This window comes from Mirounga leonina, unplaced genomic scaffold, assembly GCF_011800145.1.
Source record: "Mirounga leonina isolate KUSES-001 unplaced genomic scaffold, KU_Mleo_1.0 Mir_154, whole genome shotgun sequence".
NCBI lineage: Eukaryota > Metazoa > Chordata > Mammalia > Carnivora > Phocidae > Mirounga > Mirounga leonina.
In genome coordinates this window covers 61,746,222-61,765,989 of record NW_023270389.1, presented here as the reverse complement: position 1 = coordinate 61,765,989, position 19,768 = coordinate 61,746,222, and the positions used below count along the sequence as shown (strand labels likewise).

Genomic DNA, 19,768 nt, shown 5'->3' with positions numbered 1-19,768 from the left:
AATTCAGTTTCTATATAACAACCAATAGGTTAGTTATGTATGGAAACCATGGCTACCAGACATTTTGATTGCTTTTGGAGTAGGAGAGGTACAGAGGAGTTTTAATATTTATAGAGCATTTATTATTTGGCAGGAACTGTTTTAAGCACCATATAGGTATTCTTTCAAAGAACCTTCAAAATAACGCTATTAAGGTACTTTTATCTCTGTTTTAAAAATTGGGAAATTGAGGCATGAGAGGTTAAGTAACTTTCGCGAGGTTACATGGGCAGTTACTAGGAGAGCCAGAATATGAGTCGAGGCAGTTTGTGCTCTAGCCACAAGGCTAAGTGCTCCAGTAAAATCCCAACATGTAGGTATTATTCCCTCAAACAAGAAAAGTCCAGACTCAGAGAGGTAAAGTAATTTGTGCAAAGGTCAAAACACTGGGGTAAAATTAGTCTGACTTTAAGGACTAAATCTTTCCATTCTCTACACCAGTTCCAACTGGAGGAACTCTGACTGCCAAAATGCCTTGTCCTATGAACAGCAAACCTTCAGAGTGTCTACCGCAGGCCAGGTCCTCTGCCGGAAGCCAGGGACACAGAAATAAACACATCACAGGTATCACCTCCAAGTATACACAATCTACTATAAAATCATAGAAGAAAGGCGCCTAAGTCGGTTGAGGGCAAGATGGGGTGAGGTTGGTGAGAGAATACTTCTTGGAGGCGGTGATGTCTGGGCTATTTAAATAAGTCCAAACAGAGAGGGGTGATCTTCAGCATACAGAAGAGTAGGGGGCACGGAAGAACACACACTATAAATCACCATTGGATGGTGTATTAAATAACAATTCTCAAATCCCACAGGATAACTTTTTCACAGGAAAAGGCTTCCCTGGAACAGTGAAGATAGGACAAAAAGGATGTATATAGAGAACTGTAGTATTTCAGCCTAGATGAAAACTTCGACTGCATGAAAGCTCATTTGGAAATTGTCCTTAGTCCATCTTCAAAAATTGATAGTGGATCTAAGGGTCGTTCTTCTGATGCACTCCCAATATTCCTCACAGCAGGCACGTGATGAAGATGTGATAAAAATTCACTCTACCTAAACTTCAGCTTGGAAATCCAAGACTTGGCAAAATCAAGAGAATTCATCTCAGGGACGCCTGGGTGGTTCAATTGGTTAAGCGTCTGCCTTCGGCTCAGGCCATGATTTTGGGGTCCTGGGATCGAGCCCCACATCGGGCTCCTTGCTCAGCGGGAGGCCTGCTTCTCCCTCTGCCTCTGCCGCTCCTCCCAACACCCCCCAACTCATGCTCCTTGTCCTCTCTCTCAAATAAATAAATAAAAAATATTTAAAAAGAGAATTCCTCTCAAACTCATTTTTGTTACAAATAGTGCCGGATTTGCAATTATAGACTCGTAGACATGAACAGAATTGTAATGATTATCTACTTCGATTCTCTCCTTCAAGATGAGACTGAGGCCGAGAGAAGTAAAATTACCTGTCCCAGTGACCTGGTCACACACAGCTGGCAGAACCCACCTGTTCCATCTTCAAGAAAGCTCCGGTGAAATAAAATAAAATCCATTTTATTTGAAGCTCAGCATCAATCCCACATGAGACAGCACGGGGATGAAAGAACACAATGCTCCTTTAAAGACACAGTTTTCCATGTTATGGAGCCTCCGTGTGGAGAAGCTACTTACTTAGTCAGTCTTTCAATGGTCTGCATGTGAACATTATTATGGGTTTGGGAGAGAACAGCTTCGTGCTGAGCACATTTCAAACAAAGGCCACCAACACAGTTAGACATATTAGCAGCGAGAAGAGACTCTTTATGCTTCAGTCGCTCCTTAAGATCTTCACAATTTTTCTGATATTCAGCTAGGTCTTTCCTGAAAAGAAGGGAAAGAAAGTTCTAGTAAATGACCATGTACACTACGTCACCTGTATCATCCCACAGATAACTGCTACTACTACTTACGAGTGCTTAACTTATGAGGTGCTCTGTATACAATACCTGATTAATTCCTCCCACAGCCCTGAAACGTAAGTGTGATTACCCTAATTGACACTGAGTAAAATGAGACTTGAATATATTAAATAATTAGCCCAAGTTCTTGTAAGATTTTAACACAGATTAGTCTGCCTCTTGATACCAGCTCTCTTTTCAAAGGATCCATCTCCATTATGTTATATCGTCCACCGATCAAAAATAAAACTCCAAATACAAATCCTAAGTCATTTCTCCTAATAAAAAGGCGAGGCAACGTAACACAACATCCTTGAATTGAGGGAAATACCCTATTCCAAGTGTTAACCCTTAAAATGTGTAGAGTACCTTAGAAGCTCATGGATTTCATCTGTGAGTCATTTATTGTTGCCCATTCTTCTTTAGGAAGAAAAAAAACTAAAAAATCATTGAATCACAAAGTTCTATAAAGACCTATTTCAAAAGAAAGTGGGCTACTCTCTTCTTTTAGAAAGAAGTTATATAGAATTTACCATTCATAAAGATTCATAAGCAGCAGCTATTAGCGGGAAATAGGCAGTCTGCTAAAAGAAAGGGCTGAGGAAGTGTGTGTGTGTGTGTGTATTTACTTTGTTTGTTTTACTATGTGAGATAGTCCCTGGATGAGGTTCTCCATGCTGACTTTTTAAGGATAAAATGACCAGTGTATGGGTTGTATTCTCGCCCCCACCCCTTCCCAGTAAAGCTTTGGTAAAGCCAACTGGGACAACTGAGCTTCCTTGCACACTTCCTTTCCTACTGTATATTTTATATATAAAAACTTCCTAGCTTTCAAAAGAGAAAATAGCCCTTAAATACCTGGACTACTGAAAGCAGGCACTTTATCTCCAGCTCAGTCAACTCTGCTGTCAATTTCTATTATACTCAGAGAGCTACAGCTATCCTAACTTGCTATCACAGAAGAGAGGTCAATAATAAGATGCCTGGCTATCACACACTACCTCCACTCTGGGATGTGGGGGCTTTCAGGCAGCCTTGAGGAGGTAAGAAAGATCTGCAGGCAATCTAAGGGTTAAAAAAGCTAAGCTAATGATAGTCTGAAGTGAAAAAAAAAAAAAGGAGCTGTTTTTGCCCTATGCCTGAGATAATATCTCCAATGTAATAAGTTTTCTTTTTAAATATCATATAGAAAAAGTCTGACTTTCAAAGGCTTCGTAAAAAGAACTTTGGAAGCACATTCCAAAATCAAAGGGTCTCCATTACTATTTCTGTCAGTTTCAAATTCCAAACAGTTAGGTAGATTTGATTACTCGAAATGGCAAAAAAATAAAAAAGAAATAGATACCAGAAAGCCAGAGCTTCTGAGAATGGTGGTTTTATCTCTTTCTTAAAGAAAATGCCTCTTTAAATAATCTTAAGGTATACTAAAGGGAAAAGAAAGATGTAGAAGGTGCAGGGAACAAAGCCTAGTTCATTGCAAAGTGGTATTTTAATGTAATTAAAGATGGCACATTTGACTTATGAATAAGACAAAATAATCACATTGCCATTAGTTTAAAAAATGAAGAATCAGGGTGTCTGGGTGGTTCAGCCAGTTAAGCAATTGACTCTTGACTTTGGCTCAGGTCATGATCCCAGGGTTGTGGGATTGAGCCCCACGTCCAGCTCCACACTCAGCGTGGAGTCTACTTAAGATCCTCTCTCTTCCTCTGCCCCTCCCCCACTCGTGCTCGCTCGTGCTCTCTCTCTCTAAAAAACAAAAACAAAAACTGAAGAATCAAAACACAACAGAAATCAAAATAAAGACTTAGATAAAAAAAAGCAAGAAAGCAAAAATTAGGCCACTTTTTAAACGTTAGGTTTCTTCATGAAAAAATAAAAGTCTCTACAGAAATCCTAAAACTAATCAGGCTAAGGTATAAAGTGAGTAAGAGCGTATTAAAAAATGAGCACGAAAGCCACGAGCTCTGGGTCTGGGTATTATTATTCTGCTTATGTCTCCAAACAATATGTGGCCTGAAGATTTTAAATTTTATTGCAAATTAGACTTAATAAAATTATAAAAAGTATTTCAAAGTTTGTTTGATTGAAAAATATTTCACTGCCATTATTTAAAATAAGCTTCAACACCCCAAAAAATTCAATTCCTGGTATCTTTTTCTGCCCATAGTATATAATAAATCACTAATTGGTTAATCTGTAATATATAGATTTTATTGGGACTTCTAAAAAAACATGTCAAAAAGTACATGAAAACTTATTGTGTATACAGAAATCCCCCCCAATCCACAGTTTCACTTTCCATGATTTGAGTTATGCAGGGTCAACCAAGGTCCAGCAGTAGATGATCCTCCTTCTGACAGATCATCGGAATGTCAGTGGTAGCCTAACAATACGTCACAATGTGAATATCATTCCCCCCTACTTCATCTCACCCCCTGGGGATTTTAGATCTCCCATCATCTCAAACAGGAGGATCAGCCAGGACAATAAGATATTTTGAGAGACCACATTCCCATAACTCTTATTACAGTATTTTGTTATAACTATTCTATTTTTAGTTACCACTCTTAATCTCTTACTGTGCCTAATCTCTTACTAAATTAAACTTTACCATAGGTATGTACGTACATGAAAAAACAATATATATAAGGTTCAATACTATCCACAGTTTCAGGCATCCACTGAGGGTCCTGGAACATATCCCCCATGGAGAAGGGGAGACAGTATACTCATATTCATCATATATAGAAAAATACTCAAACTATTATTGTTATAATTTTAGATAAAAATACCTATAGAGAAAAAAAAATGCTTATAATTTGAAAACTAGAATGTTTATTTTCAGTATTTTATTTTAAAAGCATAATTTCTATCAGAGCAGCTAGTGATTCTTAATTTCTATGATAAAACATGAATATTTCATAACTAATGAAGGGATAAAATTTATAATTTAGCTCATAGTTCTTTGAAATGGGACTTCACAATTTTATGCCCCTGCTCCTTTAATAACCTGAGGATATTTCTTATATTGAACATAAAATGTCATCAAGTAATTCTTAAGTTGAGTAAAATTGGCGTGTCAGCAAACATTCAAATACATTTTAAGATCATTATGCTTTTGCTATAATTTTTAAATGGACAATGATACTTTACCTCAAAAACTTCAATTGAGATTCCAGGATCTCACCCTTTTCTTCATAAGTAAGTTTTAGCCTCTCCTTTAGAAGAGAAAACAAAAAGTGTACATTTTCTCCATGCCCTGTGCTTTATCAGCAAGTTTTAATTATTAATATTAAACTCAATTTTTGTCCTTTTACCCAAGAAGAAATATAATGCGTCCTCTCAAGAAACACTTTCCCTAGTTCACCCAAATTTTGTACTTTTATTGAGTGTATACCCACTCTTTGTGGACTGAGTCATAAAATGGTTATTACTGCCCCCCTGCCAATTTTGTTCAAAAATGCCTACATTAGATCTTACTTTTAAAAGCATGACTCTGAGAAGAACCAATTTTCACCTATAAGGTTCATGAGGGCAAGGATCAAATCTTACTGGAACCCCCCCACTGTGATTGCTGTGTATTCACATACAATAAATGAGTGCTGGATCAATGATAAAAGGAAAGTTATAAATCACAATAAATAACAGACCAAATGGATGTACTAGCTACAATGCTGGCATCCCACTATTCTTTCATTCAACAAATATTTATTGGGTATCTAAGATGAAGATGCCTTTAACCTCCAGGAGCTTATATTCTCAGAAGGAATAGAAAAACACAGGGACAATTTCAATTATATATTTCACTCCAGGGAGGTATATAGAAGGTAAACTGAAATCAGGCAGGAACTTGTAATTCAGCTTAAGAGAAATAAAGAAGGCTTCCTGGAGGAAGCGCTAATACTTAAAGGATTAACTTCCAACAGAACAAAAGGCACAGAGGCTGGAGAAAACATGTTGCACGTTTGACCAGTGAGTGGATCTGTATCCACTTACAAATACAATGCTAGATGGAAGAATGGATAGAGATGGGTGAACAGGTGAGAATAGGCCATGAGAAGAAAAAATATACAAGACCTTTACCCAGACAACTCTTGTAATCTCCATGTAGTAGAGGCATTGGGTGGACATTGAAAACTTGATCAGATTTGAATCTTAAGTCACTCTGAAGTGTGGAAAAGAGAAGACCAATGAAGTGCATTGCATCTACATAGGAAAGAGATATGCCCCTACCCACCCCTGCTTGTGCTCTCTCTCTCTCTCAAATAAACAAATAAAATCTTTAAAACATAAAGGATTAGATGATATAATATCATAAAGCTATCTTCAGGATGCCTGGGTGGCTCATCGGTTAAGTGTCTGCCTGCCTTTGGCTCAGGTCATGATCCCAGGGTCCTGGGATCAAGTCCCACATCGGGCTCCTTGCTCAGCGGGGAGCCTGTTTCTCCCTCTGCCTGCCGCTCCCCCTGCTTGTGCTCTCTCTCTCTCTGTCTCTGATAAATAAATAAATAAATAAATAAATAAATAAATAAATAAATAAATAAATATCTTTAAAAATAAATAAATAACGATATCTTCTCCCCCAAGTGACTTCTAGCAATCAATCTCCATCAAAAGACAATCTCAATCAAAGCCTCATAATGGCTTTCTGGAACTTGACAAATTAATTCTTTAAAAAAAAAAAAGATTTTATTTACTTATTTGAGAGAGAGAGAGTGAAGAGGGTCAGAGGGAGAAGCAGACTCTCTGCCAAGCAGGGAGTCCGATGTGGGACTCAATCCCAGGACTCCAGGATCATGACCTGAGCTGAAGGCAGTCACTTAACCACTGAGCCACCCAGGTGCCCAACAATTTATTCTAAAACGTATTTGGAAATACAAAAGGCCAGACATAAGACACTTTTTTTTTTTAAGATTTATTTATTTATTTTAGAGAGAGAGAGAGCATGAGTGGGAGAGGCAGAAGGAGAGCGAGAGAAAATCTCAAGCAGACTCTAGGCTGAGTGCAGAGCCCAACATGGGGCTCAATCTCACAACCCTGAGATCACAACCTGAGCTGAAACCAAGAGTCAGATGTTCAACCAACTGCACCACCCAGGTGCCTCCAGAAATAAGACACTCTTGAAGATAAAATACAATGTTGGAAGATGTGGTATGTAGTCTACCAGGTATAGAGCTGTAACAATCAAGAGAGGATGATAGTAGCACAAAGACCAAAGAAATAAAACACAGAGCCCAGACATATATATATGTTGATTTATAACAAAGATACCAGACAAAGGACTGTCTTTTTGACAAATGGTACTGGGATATAGATAAATAACCATACGGGAAAAGAACAAATTATGACCCCCTACACAACACATCATACACAAAATAAAGACTGGTAGATTGTAGATTTAAATGTTGAAAGCAAGACTATGAAGTTTCTGGAAGATAATGTAAGAGAATATTTTCATGACCCGGGGCAGGGAAACATTTTTGATAAAGGATACAGAAAGCACTAAACAATAAAGGGGGAAAACTGAGATTACATTAAAATTAAGAAATTTTAGTCATGAAGAAAGAAGAAAGAGAGAGAATGAAAACTATCAGGATAATTATAAGGCAAGCTCCAGAATGGGAAAATATATTTACAATAGACATATTGTAAGGGTTTATACCCAGAATACATAAAGAATTTAAAAAAAAAAAACATGTCAAATAACTCAAAATAATGAGTAGGATGTTTGAACATGTACCTCACAAAGGAGGACACCGATAAATACATGAAAAGATATTCAATCTCACAACTGAATCATCAGAGAAATGCAAATGAAAATCACAATGAGATAGCACTACAAGCCCACCAGAAAAACTGACAATATAATGTGTTGGCAGGAATATGGAGCAATAGTATCACTCCTATGGTGCTGTAGGAGTGTAAACTGATAAAATCCACCCAAAATGCTCTCCTTAACCATTCAATGTGAACATACACATACCTCAAGATCAACAATTCCACTCCAAGGTACACACCCAACATAAATGTGTGTCATGCACACCAAAGAGATATTAAAGAATGTCCATAGCAGCAATATTCACAATAGCCCCAAACAGGAAACAATACAAAAATCCATCAATAGTAGAATAGATAAGTGAATTGTAGTATATTTATACAGTAGACCCACCAGTGAAAATGAAAAACTTCTGCCACATGCAACAATGTGTATGAATCTAACAAATGTAAGGTTGAATGAAATAAGCCAGACACACAAAAAAAATACATACTGTGTGGCCCCATTTATACAATGTTTAAAAAAATAGGCATGTATCAACTAGAGGCTAGAGATCCTGCTTAGGCAATTTTCATGAAAGTTAAGTGATTAGCTCTAAGGGAATGAGAGGCAGGGATTGGGAGGGGGCACAAAGAGGGCTTCTGGGACAGGGCAGTGCTACACATCTTACAGGTGACAATCACATTTGAAGATAAATCATTTGAAGATAAATCATTAAGCTGCACATTTTTGTTTTGCATACTCTTCTGAATTTATGTTAAATTGGGTCATTAGACAAGTAAAGGAGGATAGCATGAGCAACTAACCAACATATTATAGAATGCTGCCACAAGGTTCAGGAGGATGAGGACTGATATGTGGAGGTCATTAATGACCCTGAAAAGAACAAGTTTAGGTCAATATAAGGTCTAAGCTCAACTTAAGTATAAGAGACAAGGGGAGGTGAGAAATGCAATCGTGAATGTGGACAACTGTTTGGGAAGGTTTTGGTATAAAGGGGAGCAATACAGTTGGGTGATAGTTTAAAGGGAATGTATGGTTAAAAGAATATATTTTGTACTTGTTTGCTTTAAGATGGGAACTATAGGTCATAATCTCAGGATTGTGAGATTGAACCCCATGTTGGGCTCCATGCTGAGCATGGAGCCTGCTTAAGATTCTCTCTCCCTCTTTCTCTGCCCCTCCCCATTCCCCACTCGAGCACTCTCTTTTTCTCTCTCTTAAAAAAAAAAAAAAAAGGGAGATAGTAAAGCTCATATTCTGGTGAGAATAACCCAGTCAAGAGGGAGGAAAGACGTAAGAGCAAGAGGAGGTAAGTCCAAGAGTGAAACCCTTGGAAACAAAGAAAGATTTGGGACACAGGGCACACAGATGCAGGGACTGACCTTTGACACAAACTGGATACAAACGAATCTCTAACAGTTATAAACACAACACTGAGAGGAGACACAAGAGAGAAATTAATTCTAATGTGGGTAAAGGAAAAGTGGAAACATGTAATCCAGGAAGGTGGAATGGGAGGGGGCGTCTGAATGAAGCCTTGCAGGCTGGAAACATTTTGGTAGGTAGAAGATAAGGAAATATTTTAGGTCAGGAGGTCTGCATAAACCACAGCTAGGAATGCAAAAAGAAACGGAGGTGGGTAATAAGTTTATGAAGTAACTAAGGAGTGAGTGGTCTGTGTGTCTGCAGTAATACTTGAAAGACTGACAGAAAACAGAAAAAAACTATAACACCTAGAGATGATAATGAGACTGAATTATAATGCATCCTATTTTCCCATGGCAAGCTCCATCTACAGTGTCATTTTTACATTTCCATCAATGTTGATCAATTCTGCCATGTCAAATTTATTGCAAAGAAAACTTCAGACTAGAGGAAGAAGAAAGGCCTGTTACAGAGATCAAAAGATTGGAAAGTATCATTTGAGCGGAAAATAAATTGATTTTCAACTCTAGGAAGTGAGGACATTCAAGACCAGCTGTGTATATAAGGGAATTCAGAAAGCCACAAGCATGCCCAGGGAAGACACATACTCAGTCCTGAGAGGACCTTAAGCTGATCTCTAGGCTCAGAGCAAGCCCAGCTACAGGGTGAAGGAATGCCCCAGCACAGAGCCAATCAGCAAAAACTGGCAGACATGGCTATTCTTTTTTGGTTTTTTGTGCAGGTGTTTTTTTGGTGGTTGTTTGTTTACTTATTTTAGCTCCTGGCATTCAAGGAAATTCTGTCAAAATTAGCTGAACATGAGCTAATGAAACAGAGACTTCAGTAATCACACACAATAAGGAATAATCTACAAAAATAATTTGGAAAAGTCTCAAAACGAAAGGACAATATAGCCTTCAACAATAAAAGAGAGAAAACCCATGGGGAACTGGGCTATTGGATTTCCAGAGTTACCACAGTATAATAGTTCATTTCAATGTCTACTTTTCAACCAAAAAAAAAAAAAATAAATCACAAAACCTACAAAGAACCAGAAAAATATGGCCCACTTAGAGGTACAGAATAAATACAGAAACCACCCTTAAAAAATCTATAGACACATGGGGTGCCTGGGTGGCTCAACTGTTCAGCGTCTGCCTTCAGCTCAGGTCATGGTCCCAGGGACCTGGGATCGAGCCCCATGTTGGGCTCCCTGCTTAGTGGGAAGCCTGCTTCTCCCTCTCCCACTTCCCCTGTTTGTGTTCCCTCTCTCGCTGTGTCTCTGTCAAATAAATAAGTAAAAATCTTTTTAAAAAATCTATAGACACCAGGCCTACTAGACAAACAGTTTAAAACAATGGTCTTAAATATGCTCAAAGAGCTAAGAGAAAACATGGCCAAAGAACTAAAAGAAATAAGGAAAATAACTGTACACATGAAACTAATATAACTCTATGTTAACTGGAATTAAAATAAAAACTTAAATAAAGAAAATAAATTATAAAAGGAACTAAACACAAATCTGGAGCTGAAAAGTACAACAACTGAAATGAAAAATTCCTAAAGGCATAGAAGAGCAGATGTGAGCAGCAGAACAAAGGATCAGCAAGCTTGAAGATAGGATAGTTAAAATAACTGAGTCTGAGGAGCAGAAAAAGAAAAGAATGAATTACCATATGATCCAACCATTCTCTTTCTGGTTATATGCCCAAGGGAAGTGAAAGTAGGGATGAAAACAGATACTTGTGCATTGATGTTCATGGTAGCTTTATTCACAAGAGCCAAAGGGTGGTAACAAACTAAAAGTTCATGAGCAAATGAATGGATAAACAGACTGTCGTATATATGTAAATGGAATATTACTCACCCTTAAAAAGGCATGATATTTTGATATGTACTACACCACAGATGTACCTTGAAAACATTATGCTAGATGAAACATGCCAGACACAAAAGGACAAATATTGTTTGTTTCCATGTGTGTCAGGTACCTAGACTAGGCAAATTTATAGAGACGGAAAGTAGAAGAGGTTGTCAGGGGTTGGGAGAGAGGGGAATGGAAGTTATTATTTCATGGCTATGGATGATAAAAATTCTGGAAATGGATAGTGTTGTGCACTGTGATTGTATTTAATGCAAATGAGTTGTACACTTAACGATGGTTAAATGTAAATTTTAAAATGGCAAAAACACTAAATTTAATAGTACGTATATCTATCACAATAAAAAAAGTACAAAAAAAGTAGATGCATAAGAGAAAAGCAGCCAAATTCTCACCAGTTCTAGCTTCCATTTCTCAGCCTCACCAGCCGATGGACCTTTGACAGTATCTGCATTGTCCTGGGAGAATCGCCACTTGGCAGCTTCATCCACCCCAGAGTCTTCACCTGTTGTAATCCAAGAATTCTGCAGGTTTCCCTAAAATAAAACGTACGAGTAATTATAACTGGCATCTAACTTTAAATCAACATACATGCTTTACAAATGGAACACTGATTCTCATCTGTGATGAAAGGAAGACGAGAGCAGATGCTTCTAAACTACACATCAAGAATGATTTTACACTTTCATGCTATTAGGGTCATATTCCACAAGTGTTACAAAGTCAGAGTCCTACAGGCACAGGTAATAATGTAAATGAGCAAAGAGGGCTGGCTGCCAGTGTTTCAACAAATGAACTTCTCTCTTACTTCTCTGGAGACATATATTCTTAAAACACACAGCCCTCTCTTGGTTTCATTTTCTACCTTTCATAAAGGCATGACTAATAATAATGTTAATACAGATGGTATTTACTATGTGCCAGACACTGTTTATGTGCTTCACATATATTAACTCATTTAATCACTATAACAACCCTATGAGATAAGTTTCATTGTTATCTCCATTTCATAGAAGAGGAAATTGGGGTGCCTGCGTGGCTCAGTCAGTTAAGTGTCTGACTCTTGATTTTGATTCAGGTTATGATCTCAGGGTCACGAGATCAAGCCCCTGGGCTCTGCATTCAGCGGGGAGTCTGTTTGAGATTCTCTCTCCCTCTCCCTCTGCCCCACCACACCGTGTTTGCTCACTCTCTCTCTCTCTCTCTCTCTCTCTAAAATAAATAAATAAATCTTAAAAAAAGAAGAGGAAACTGAGTCACACTGAGTGACTACCTGAGTAACTTGTAAGAGTCACAGAGGTAGGAAGTAGCTAATAAGCAGCAGAGCTAGGATCTGAACCCTGGCAATCTAGTTCCCCAGGCCATGCCCCAAACCATTATGCTCTCCTGTCTTTCCAGAAAAATATTTATCTTCAATAAGAAAAACAGTGCATGGTCCCCCCGTGGGAAGCGGGGGCTGTCTTCCTTCCTTTCCCCAGGACCAATAAAATTTCTAAGCAAGAAAAAAAAAAAAAAAAGAAAGAAAAACAGTGCATGGAGATAAACAGAACTGACATATAGCCTGCACGTCAGGGACTCAGAAAGGAGTGGTAGGGACCATGACAAACGGTCTGAAAGTTGCAGCCATTACTCAGTTCCAGGCAATTGCTGCCATGTGTGAATGCAAACTCATATTACAAAAAAAAATCTTCTGATTTTTTTAAAAGATAAGCCAGATATCTGGCTTTTCATCTGAAACACTGTTAAATACTGGTTTATTGTTCATCAAACAAACAAAACATGCCTATAGACCACATCTGGTGTATACCCATTGTGTTTGCACCTCTGATACCCTCTCAACATTCAGTGAAATATGCAGCCCAAAGATCTGGGTAATTTGTGTGTACAAGGACTGAAATATTAATTTAATTCAACAAATAATTACTGAACTCTTGCTAAGGGCCAAAGGATATGGTAGTACTCACAGGAGAGGACATGTCCCAAACACAGAACTACACTGCAGTGCCATATCATGCTAGAATGAACTAAACTGCTCATTCACCCCAAGTAGTATTCTGAGGGCCTATTCCATATTCTTCTGGAAGTTCAGTTTAATGCAAACATTTGTGTATGTTAGCTCCTATGTTCAGGCACTGTGCTAAGAGCTTGGGGGATAAAAATGAACAAGACCAATCCCATCCTCAAGACAAACCCCTAAGCAGATAATTTCAATTTAATAAGGTAAGTGCTAGGCCAGAGGTGTGCATGGGGAGCTATGGGAAAACAAAGGAGGGGCACTGAGAACAAGAGATTCAAGGAAGGTTTTTTGGGGAAGTGTTGACATTGGTGTTATATCTTGGATGAGAAAGAGCAAGCTAGATGAGAAGAGCATGCCAAGAAGAAAACATTATGGGGAAAGTCACAGATGTGTGAAAAAGTCTGGTGCCTACAGGGGACTCATGCAATTCAGAATTACTAGAGATTGAGGCACAAAACAACAGATATCAAAATGTCAAGCTAGAGAGTCAAATAAGGATCTGAAAAATATGGTATAACAAGCTTGGACTTGATTTTCTAGTAAGGACAAATCAAGATCTTAGTGCATTCAAAGTTGCCTTAGAGAATTGTGAAGAACGGCAGCACTAACTTCCTACAGAGAAATTGGAAAAAGTACATACACTATACATTGCTGATTTATGAAATAAAATATTGTCATTCTTTGGAAAGAAGTGCTAGTCTAATTGACACTTTGTGTTTCACAGATAACATTTAAGAATTTGAATGGTATTTGACCAAAATTTAAAAAATATAATTACATTTACATCCCTGGAGATCACCGAAAACCTTTGATTACTTAATTGAGGGGAGGGGTAGTAGTGAGGGGATGAAAGTAGACATGAAAGATATGACTCAGAAATGTTCTGCTTTTAAAAAAATCTCTGAGATCTTTGAATGAGAACACATGCCAAAATTTCTTTTTTCTTTTTTTTTTTAAGATGTATTTATTTATCTGAGGGCAGGGAGGGGCAGAGTGAGTCCCATGCAGACTCCATGCAGAACACAGAGCCCTACTCAGAGCTGGATCTCACAACCCTGAGATTATGACCTGAGTCGAAACCAAGAGTTTCGCTCAGCTGACTGCGCCACCCAGTTGCCCCCAAAATTTCTAATAAATAGCATATATTTTGATATTATTATAATTTTTTGAACTCTGGAGAGAAGCTCTCCATGAAGAGAAATTTCACTTAAAAAATGATGAAAAATGAAGATGGAAATGGTTGTAATTTTTAAAAAATAACCTGCTTGTTTCTTCAACCACTGGGTCATAAAGTAGTTAAAGCACTAAACATCATGTAGGCTACCATCCAAGTCCAAGGCTAAAACTCAAGAACAATAAAGAGGATGTTCCTCTCTTGTGGGGAGAATCGTCTACCCCATGGCAAACAAAGGTAGTTTGGTTAAATACTGACAAGCTATTCCTAACTTATGCAGAAAGTCTAACTCAAGGCTAGGCAGATGGATCTGGGGAGTCAGACAGTCCCATGTTTGAGTCCTAGCTTTGCCATTTTCTAGCTTTGTGACAGTAGTAGTGTTGCTTTGTTTACTTAACTGCCCTGTACCTTAATTTACTCATCTGAAAACAGGCATAACACTCGCCTTCCTTTGCTACTATAAACCTAAAATAATTGAATGTAAATAAAGTGCTTGATATACTGCCTGCCACATCGTAACATGTAGTCATCAGTAAGTATTAGTCATTGCTGTATAATTATTTTAATTATTTTTCAAAAGAAGGCATTAAGAAATACTGAAAATCTATACTCAAATCCGCCAATAGCTTTGGCAAGATCTACCATCAGCATGGTAACAGACTCAGTAAAAAGAGTTCAGAAAAAAAAAGAAAGATAATGTCTCTTGATGTGTTTATATTTAAGATATTCTAAAAAGTTTCATTTACATTAAAACTGAACACAGCACTGAGCATACATTGCTGAAATGCCTCAATTCACCTACACAAGCAGAAAGCAGTAGGGTTAGTAATTCTTTTTTAATTTTATTTTATTATGTTATGTTAGTCACCATACAATACATCATTAGTTTTTAATGTAGTGTTCCATGATTCACTGTTTTCGTATAACATCCAGTGCTCCATGCAGTACGTGCCCTCCTTGATATCCATCACTGGGCTAACCAATCCCCCTTGCCCCCCTCCCCTCTAAAACCCTGTTTGTTTCTCAGAGTCCATAGTCTCTCATGGTTCATTTCTCCCTCCGATTTCCTCCCCCCCCTTCATTTTTCCCTTCCTTCTCCTAATGTCCTCCATGCTCTTCCTTATGTTCCACAGATAAGTGAAACCATATGATAATTGACTTCCTCTGCTTGACTTGTTTCACTTAGCATAATCTCCTCTAGTCCCATCCATGTTGATGTAAAAGTTGGGTATTCATTCTTCCTGATGGCTGAGTAATATTCCATTGTATATATGGACCACATCTTCTTTATCCATTCATCTGTTGAAGGGCATCTCGGCTCTTTCCACAGTTTGGCTATTGCAGACATTGCTGCTATGAACATTGGGGTGCATATGGCCCTTCTTTTCACTACATCTGTGTCTTTGGGGTAAATACCCAGTAGTGCAATTGCTGGGTCATAGGGTAGCTCTATTTTTAATTTTTCAAGGCACCGCCACACTGTTTTCCAAAGTGACTATACCAACTTGCATTCCCACCAACAGTGTAAGAGGGTTCCCCTTTCTCCACAACCTCTCCAACATTTGTTGTTTCTTGCCCTGTCAATTTTTGCCATTCTAACTGGTGTAAGGTGGTATCTCAGTGTGGTTTTGATTTGAATTTCCCTGATGGCTAATGATGAAGAACATATTTTCATGTGTCTGTTAGCCATTTGTATGTCTTCTTCAGAGAAGTGTCTGTTCATGTCTTCTGCCCATTTTTTGACTTGATTATTTGTTTTTTGGGTGTTGAGTTTGAGAAGTTCTTTTTAGATCTTGGATACCAGCCCTTTATCTGTACTGTCATTTGCAAATATCTTCTCCCATTCTGTGGGTTGCCTCCTTGTTTTGTTGGCTATTTCCTTTGCTGTGCAGAAGCTTTTTATCTTGATGAAGTCCCAAAAGTTCATTTTTGCTTTTGTTTCACTAGCTATCTCCAAAGAGATGTATCTTGAAAGAAGTTGCTGTGGCCAATGTCAAAGAGGTTATTGCCTATGTTCTCCTCTAGGATTTTGATGGATTCCTGTCTCACATTGAGGTCTTTCATCCATTTTGAGTTTATCTTTGTGTGTGATGTTAGAGAATGGTCAAGTTTCATTCTTCTGCATGTGGCTGTCCAATTTTCCCAGCACCATTTATTGAAGAGACTTTTTTCCATTGCATATTTTTTCCTGCTTTGTCGAAGATTATTTGACCATAGAGTTGAGGGTCCATATCTAGGCTCTCTATTCTGTTCCATTGGTCTATATGTCTGTTTTTGTGCCAGTACCATGCTGTATTGGTGATTACTGCTTTGTAATATAGCTTGAAATCGGGCAACGTGATGCCCCCAGCTTTGTTTTTCTTTTTCAACATTTCCTTGGTGATTCGGGGTCTTTTCTGATTTCATACAAATTTTAGGATTGCTTGTTCCAGCACTTTGAAAAATGTCATTGGAATTTTCATCAGGATGGCATTGAAGGTATAGATTGTTCTGGGTAGCATAGACATTTTAACAATGTTTATTCTTCCGATCCATGAGCATGGAATGTTTTTCCATCTTTTTGTGTCTTCTTCAATTTCTTTCATGAGTGTTCTATAGTTCCTAGAGTATAGATCCTTTACCCCTTTGGTTAGGTTTATTCCTAGGTATTTTATGGTTTTTGGTGCTATTTTAAATGGAATAATTTCTCTAATTTCTCTTTCTACAATTGCATTGTTAGTGTATAAGAAAGCAACTGATTTCTGTGCATTGATTTTGTATCCTGAAGCTGTTTCAAAAAATAGAAACAGAAGGAAAGCTTCCAGACTCATTCTATGAGGCCAGCATTACCTTAATCCCCAAACCAGGCAAAGACCCCATCAAAAAGGAGAATTTCAGACCGATATCCCTGATGAATATGGATTCCAAAATCCTCAACAAAATCCTAGCTAATAGGATCCAACAATACATTAAAAGGATCATCTACCATGACCAAGTGGGATTTATCCCTGGGATGCAAGGGTGGTTCAACATTTGCAAATCAATCAATGTGATAGAACACATTAATAAGAGGAGAGAGAAGAACCATATGGTCCTCTCAATGGATGCAGAAAAAGCATTTGACAAAATACAGCATCCTTTCCTGAATAAAACTCTTCAGAGTATAGGGATAGAGGGAACATTCCTCAAGTTCATAAAATCCATCTATGAAAAACCCACAGCGAATATCATCCTCAATGGGGAAAAGCTGAGAGCCTTTCCCTTAAGATCAGGAACACGTCAAGGATGCCCACTCTCACCACTATTGTTCAACATAGTACTAGAAGTCCTAGCAACAGCAATCAGACAACAAAAAGAAATAAAAGGTATTCAAATTGGCAAAGAAGAAGTCAAACTCTCTCTTTTCGCAGACGACATGATACTTTATGTGGAAAACCCAAAAGACTCCACCCCCAAATTACTAGATCTCATACAGCAATTCAGTAATGTGGCAGGGTTAGCAATTCTAAACAAAATAACACAGAAGACTGACATTAAAATAGATATCAAGGTCTCCTGACATGTGCAACAATCATTTTGTTGTTTGCATTATATTTTAGTTCATGTGTTTTTTTTAAAAAGAAACACTCTACAACTTGTTTTTTCCATAACTATGGCTGTAATTTTCTTCAGCAAGTTTCCTTTGTTCCTATAGCAAAGCATGTGTGTTGGTACATTGTTTCCTTCCCCTTCGGTATTACTCACTTCTCTTGCCCTCTGGTTCACTTGTCTGCCTAATTTCCTCACTTCACTTCCCCTTCTTCCACTTCTTTGTCATTGTACAAATACCGAAGTCTATGAATAATTGAGTCACTGTTTGCTAAGTGACTACATATTTGGAAGAAAAGCAAAAGAATATATTTTTAAAACGAGCTACTTCGAAGTACTTTTTATATGGCTCTATCATCTTCAAATTGACATTAAAATAATAAGCAACTAAGATGGGATTTTTAACTTGTACTAACATTGATAATAAATAATATAATATAAATATTCAAAAAACTCTTCTGGTGAAGGGAAAACAGCTGGACACAAACTGAAACATACTTCAGAAAAATAAACAGAAATACTGATCAGCCCACTTTGCCATTCAGATTTAACACAATCAGCTACTTCTAAGTAGGAAATTCTAACATAGAACTCAAGGATTACAAATGAGATATCAGGTCAGGTCAACAAAAAAAACACTTCAAAATAAAAAATTAGAGGACACCTAGGTAAAACATTAAGGCACTCATATTTTTTCTTAACAGAATGGATTTACCAATGACAACTAAGTCAAAATCACCAAAATCCATTGTAAAGTAAAGCTGCAACAGGCAAATATTAACACTTCCCCATGGAAATCTGAATTTGTTTCAAAAAGCAGGACAAGCTGTGATTAACTGTGTCCTATAGCAAAAGAGTAAATAACATTTTTAAGGCAACAGTATCTCTGACAAGTCATAAGGAGACATTAAGTTTAAACACTACTTAAATATCATCACAAGAATTTTGTGTTGTACAATTAAAGACATCATCGAATCCACTGTTCTTCAAAATGTGGTGCATTGATACTAGAAGCACTTAGGCAACTTGTTAAAAATTCATATTTTTAACGCAAGGACTTAACCCAAACCCACTGCATCAGACTCTCAGGGAAGGGAGCTCAGGAATCTGCACTATCAACAAGTATCCCAAGTGACTGTTACATTAAAGAGTAAGAACAGCTAATATGGGTGAATCTTCTCAAATTGCCAATAAGCAGAGGACATGTGAGGTTAAGCCACGTTTGCAACATTACTATTGTTACTATTGTTAACATTACTCGTGAAACACCCCACTTGTTAGGGACGACGGGAAACTAACATGCTGATCCTGGTACCCTCAGGCCAGTGCTCTCTATGCTTCCCCATGCTGCCGATTAGACTTATTAGGATTCAGAGTGCAAGGACAATTTAGAGGAAGACAACAGAAATCTAAGCTATGGTTAGAAAGTTTCTGGATTTACCAAGTGTTTCCTATTTGATCTGCTTCCTGCTTCGGACCTGCTCTTTCCATATGGAAAAAACATAAATGGTATGTATGCTCAGAGAGGAAATCAGCACAGATATTTGGCATCGCTACATCATTGCATTTGAGGATTCATTCCACCATGGTGAATCTTAATTTTTGAGGCCCCAAGTGAGTAATAGCACAGTACATTTGCCAAACTTCAAGTCAAGAATTTCAGCAGTTCAGAAGGCTGGGGGAGAGGGTAGGAAGGAACATTCAAACTAAAATATAATTTATGGTTTGAAAAATGCTCACAGATGCATCCAGAAGTGTTTGTTCCCTCATTGCTTCCTCCTGTCTCTGAGATTTCAGCTCTTGCTGGAGCCTTTCATTTTCAAGCACAACTACTTGTACCCTATTTTTCATTCCAGAGAGTTCCTCCTGTAAAAAGCAGAAACAAAAATACCAACTATATTAAGCATTTTTAAGCAGTGTTAATCACTGATTACTAGATGACCCAACATGATACAAAG

The 19,768-nt window shown here is 37.8% G+C and overlaps 1 protein-coding gene across 1 annotated transcript in view; it reads right to left on the bottom strand.

Annotated features, from left to right (window-relative positions):
* Positions 1-19,768, bottom strand: part of SDCCAG8 (SHH signaling and ciliogenesis regulator SDCCAG8) — a 233,058-nt gene that overhangs the window by 179,986 nt on the left and 33,304 nt on the right. The window contains exons 5-8 of the mRNA XM_035010960.1: positions 19,551-19,676; positions 11,448-11,588; positions 5,120-5,184; positions 1,698-1,886 (exon numbers count right to left, since the gene is read on the bottom strand). Coding sequence (XP_034866851.1) covers positions 1,698-1,886; positions 5,120-5,184; positions 11,448-11,588; positions 19,551-19,676 — 521 coding nt within the window. The remainder of the gene's footprint in view (positions 1-1,697; positions 1,887-5,119; positions 5,185-11,447; positions 11,589-19,550; positions 19,677-19,768) is intronic.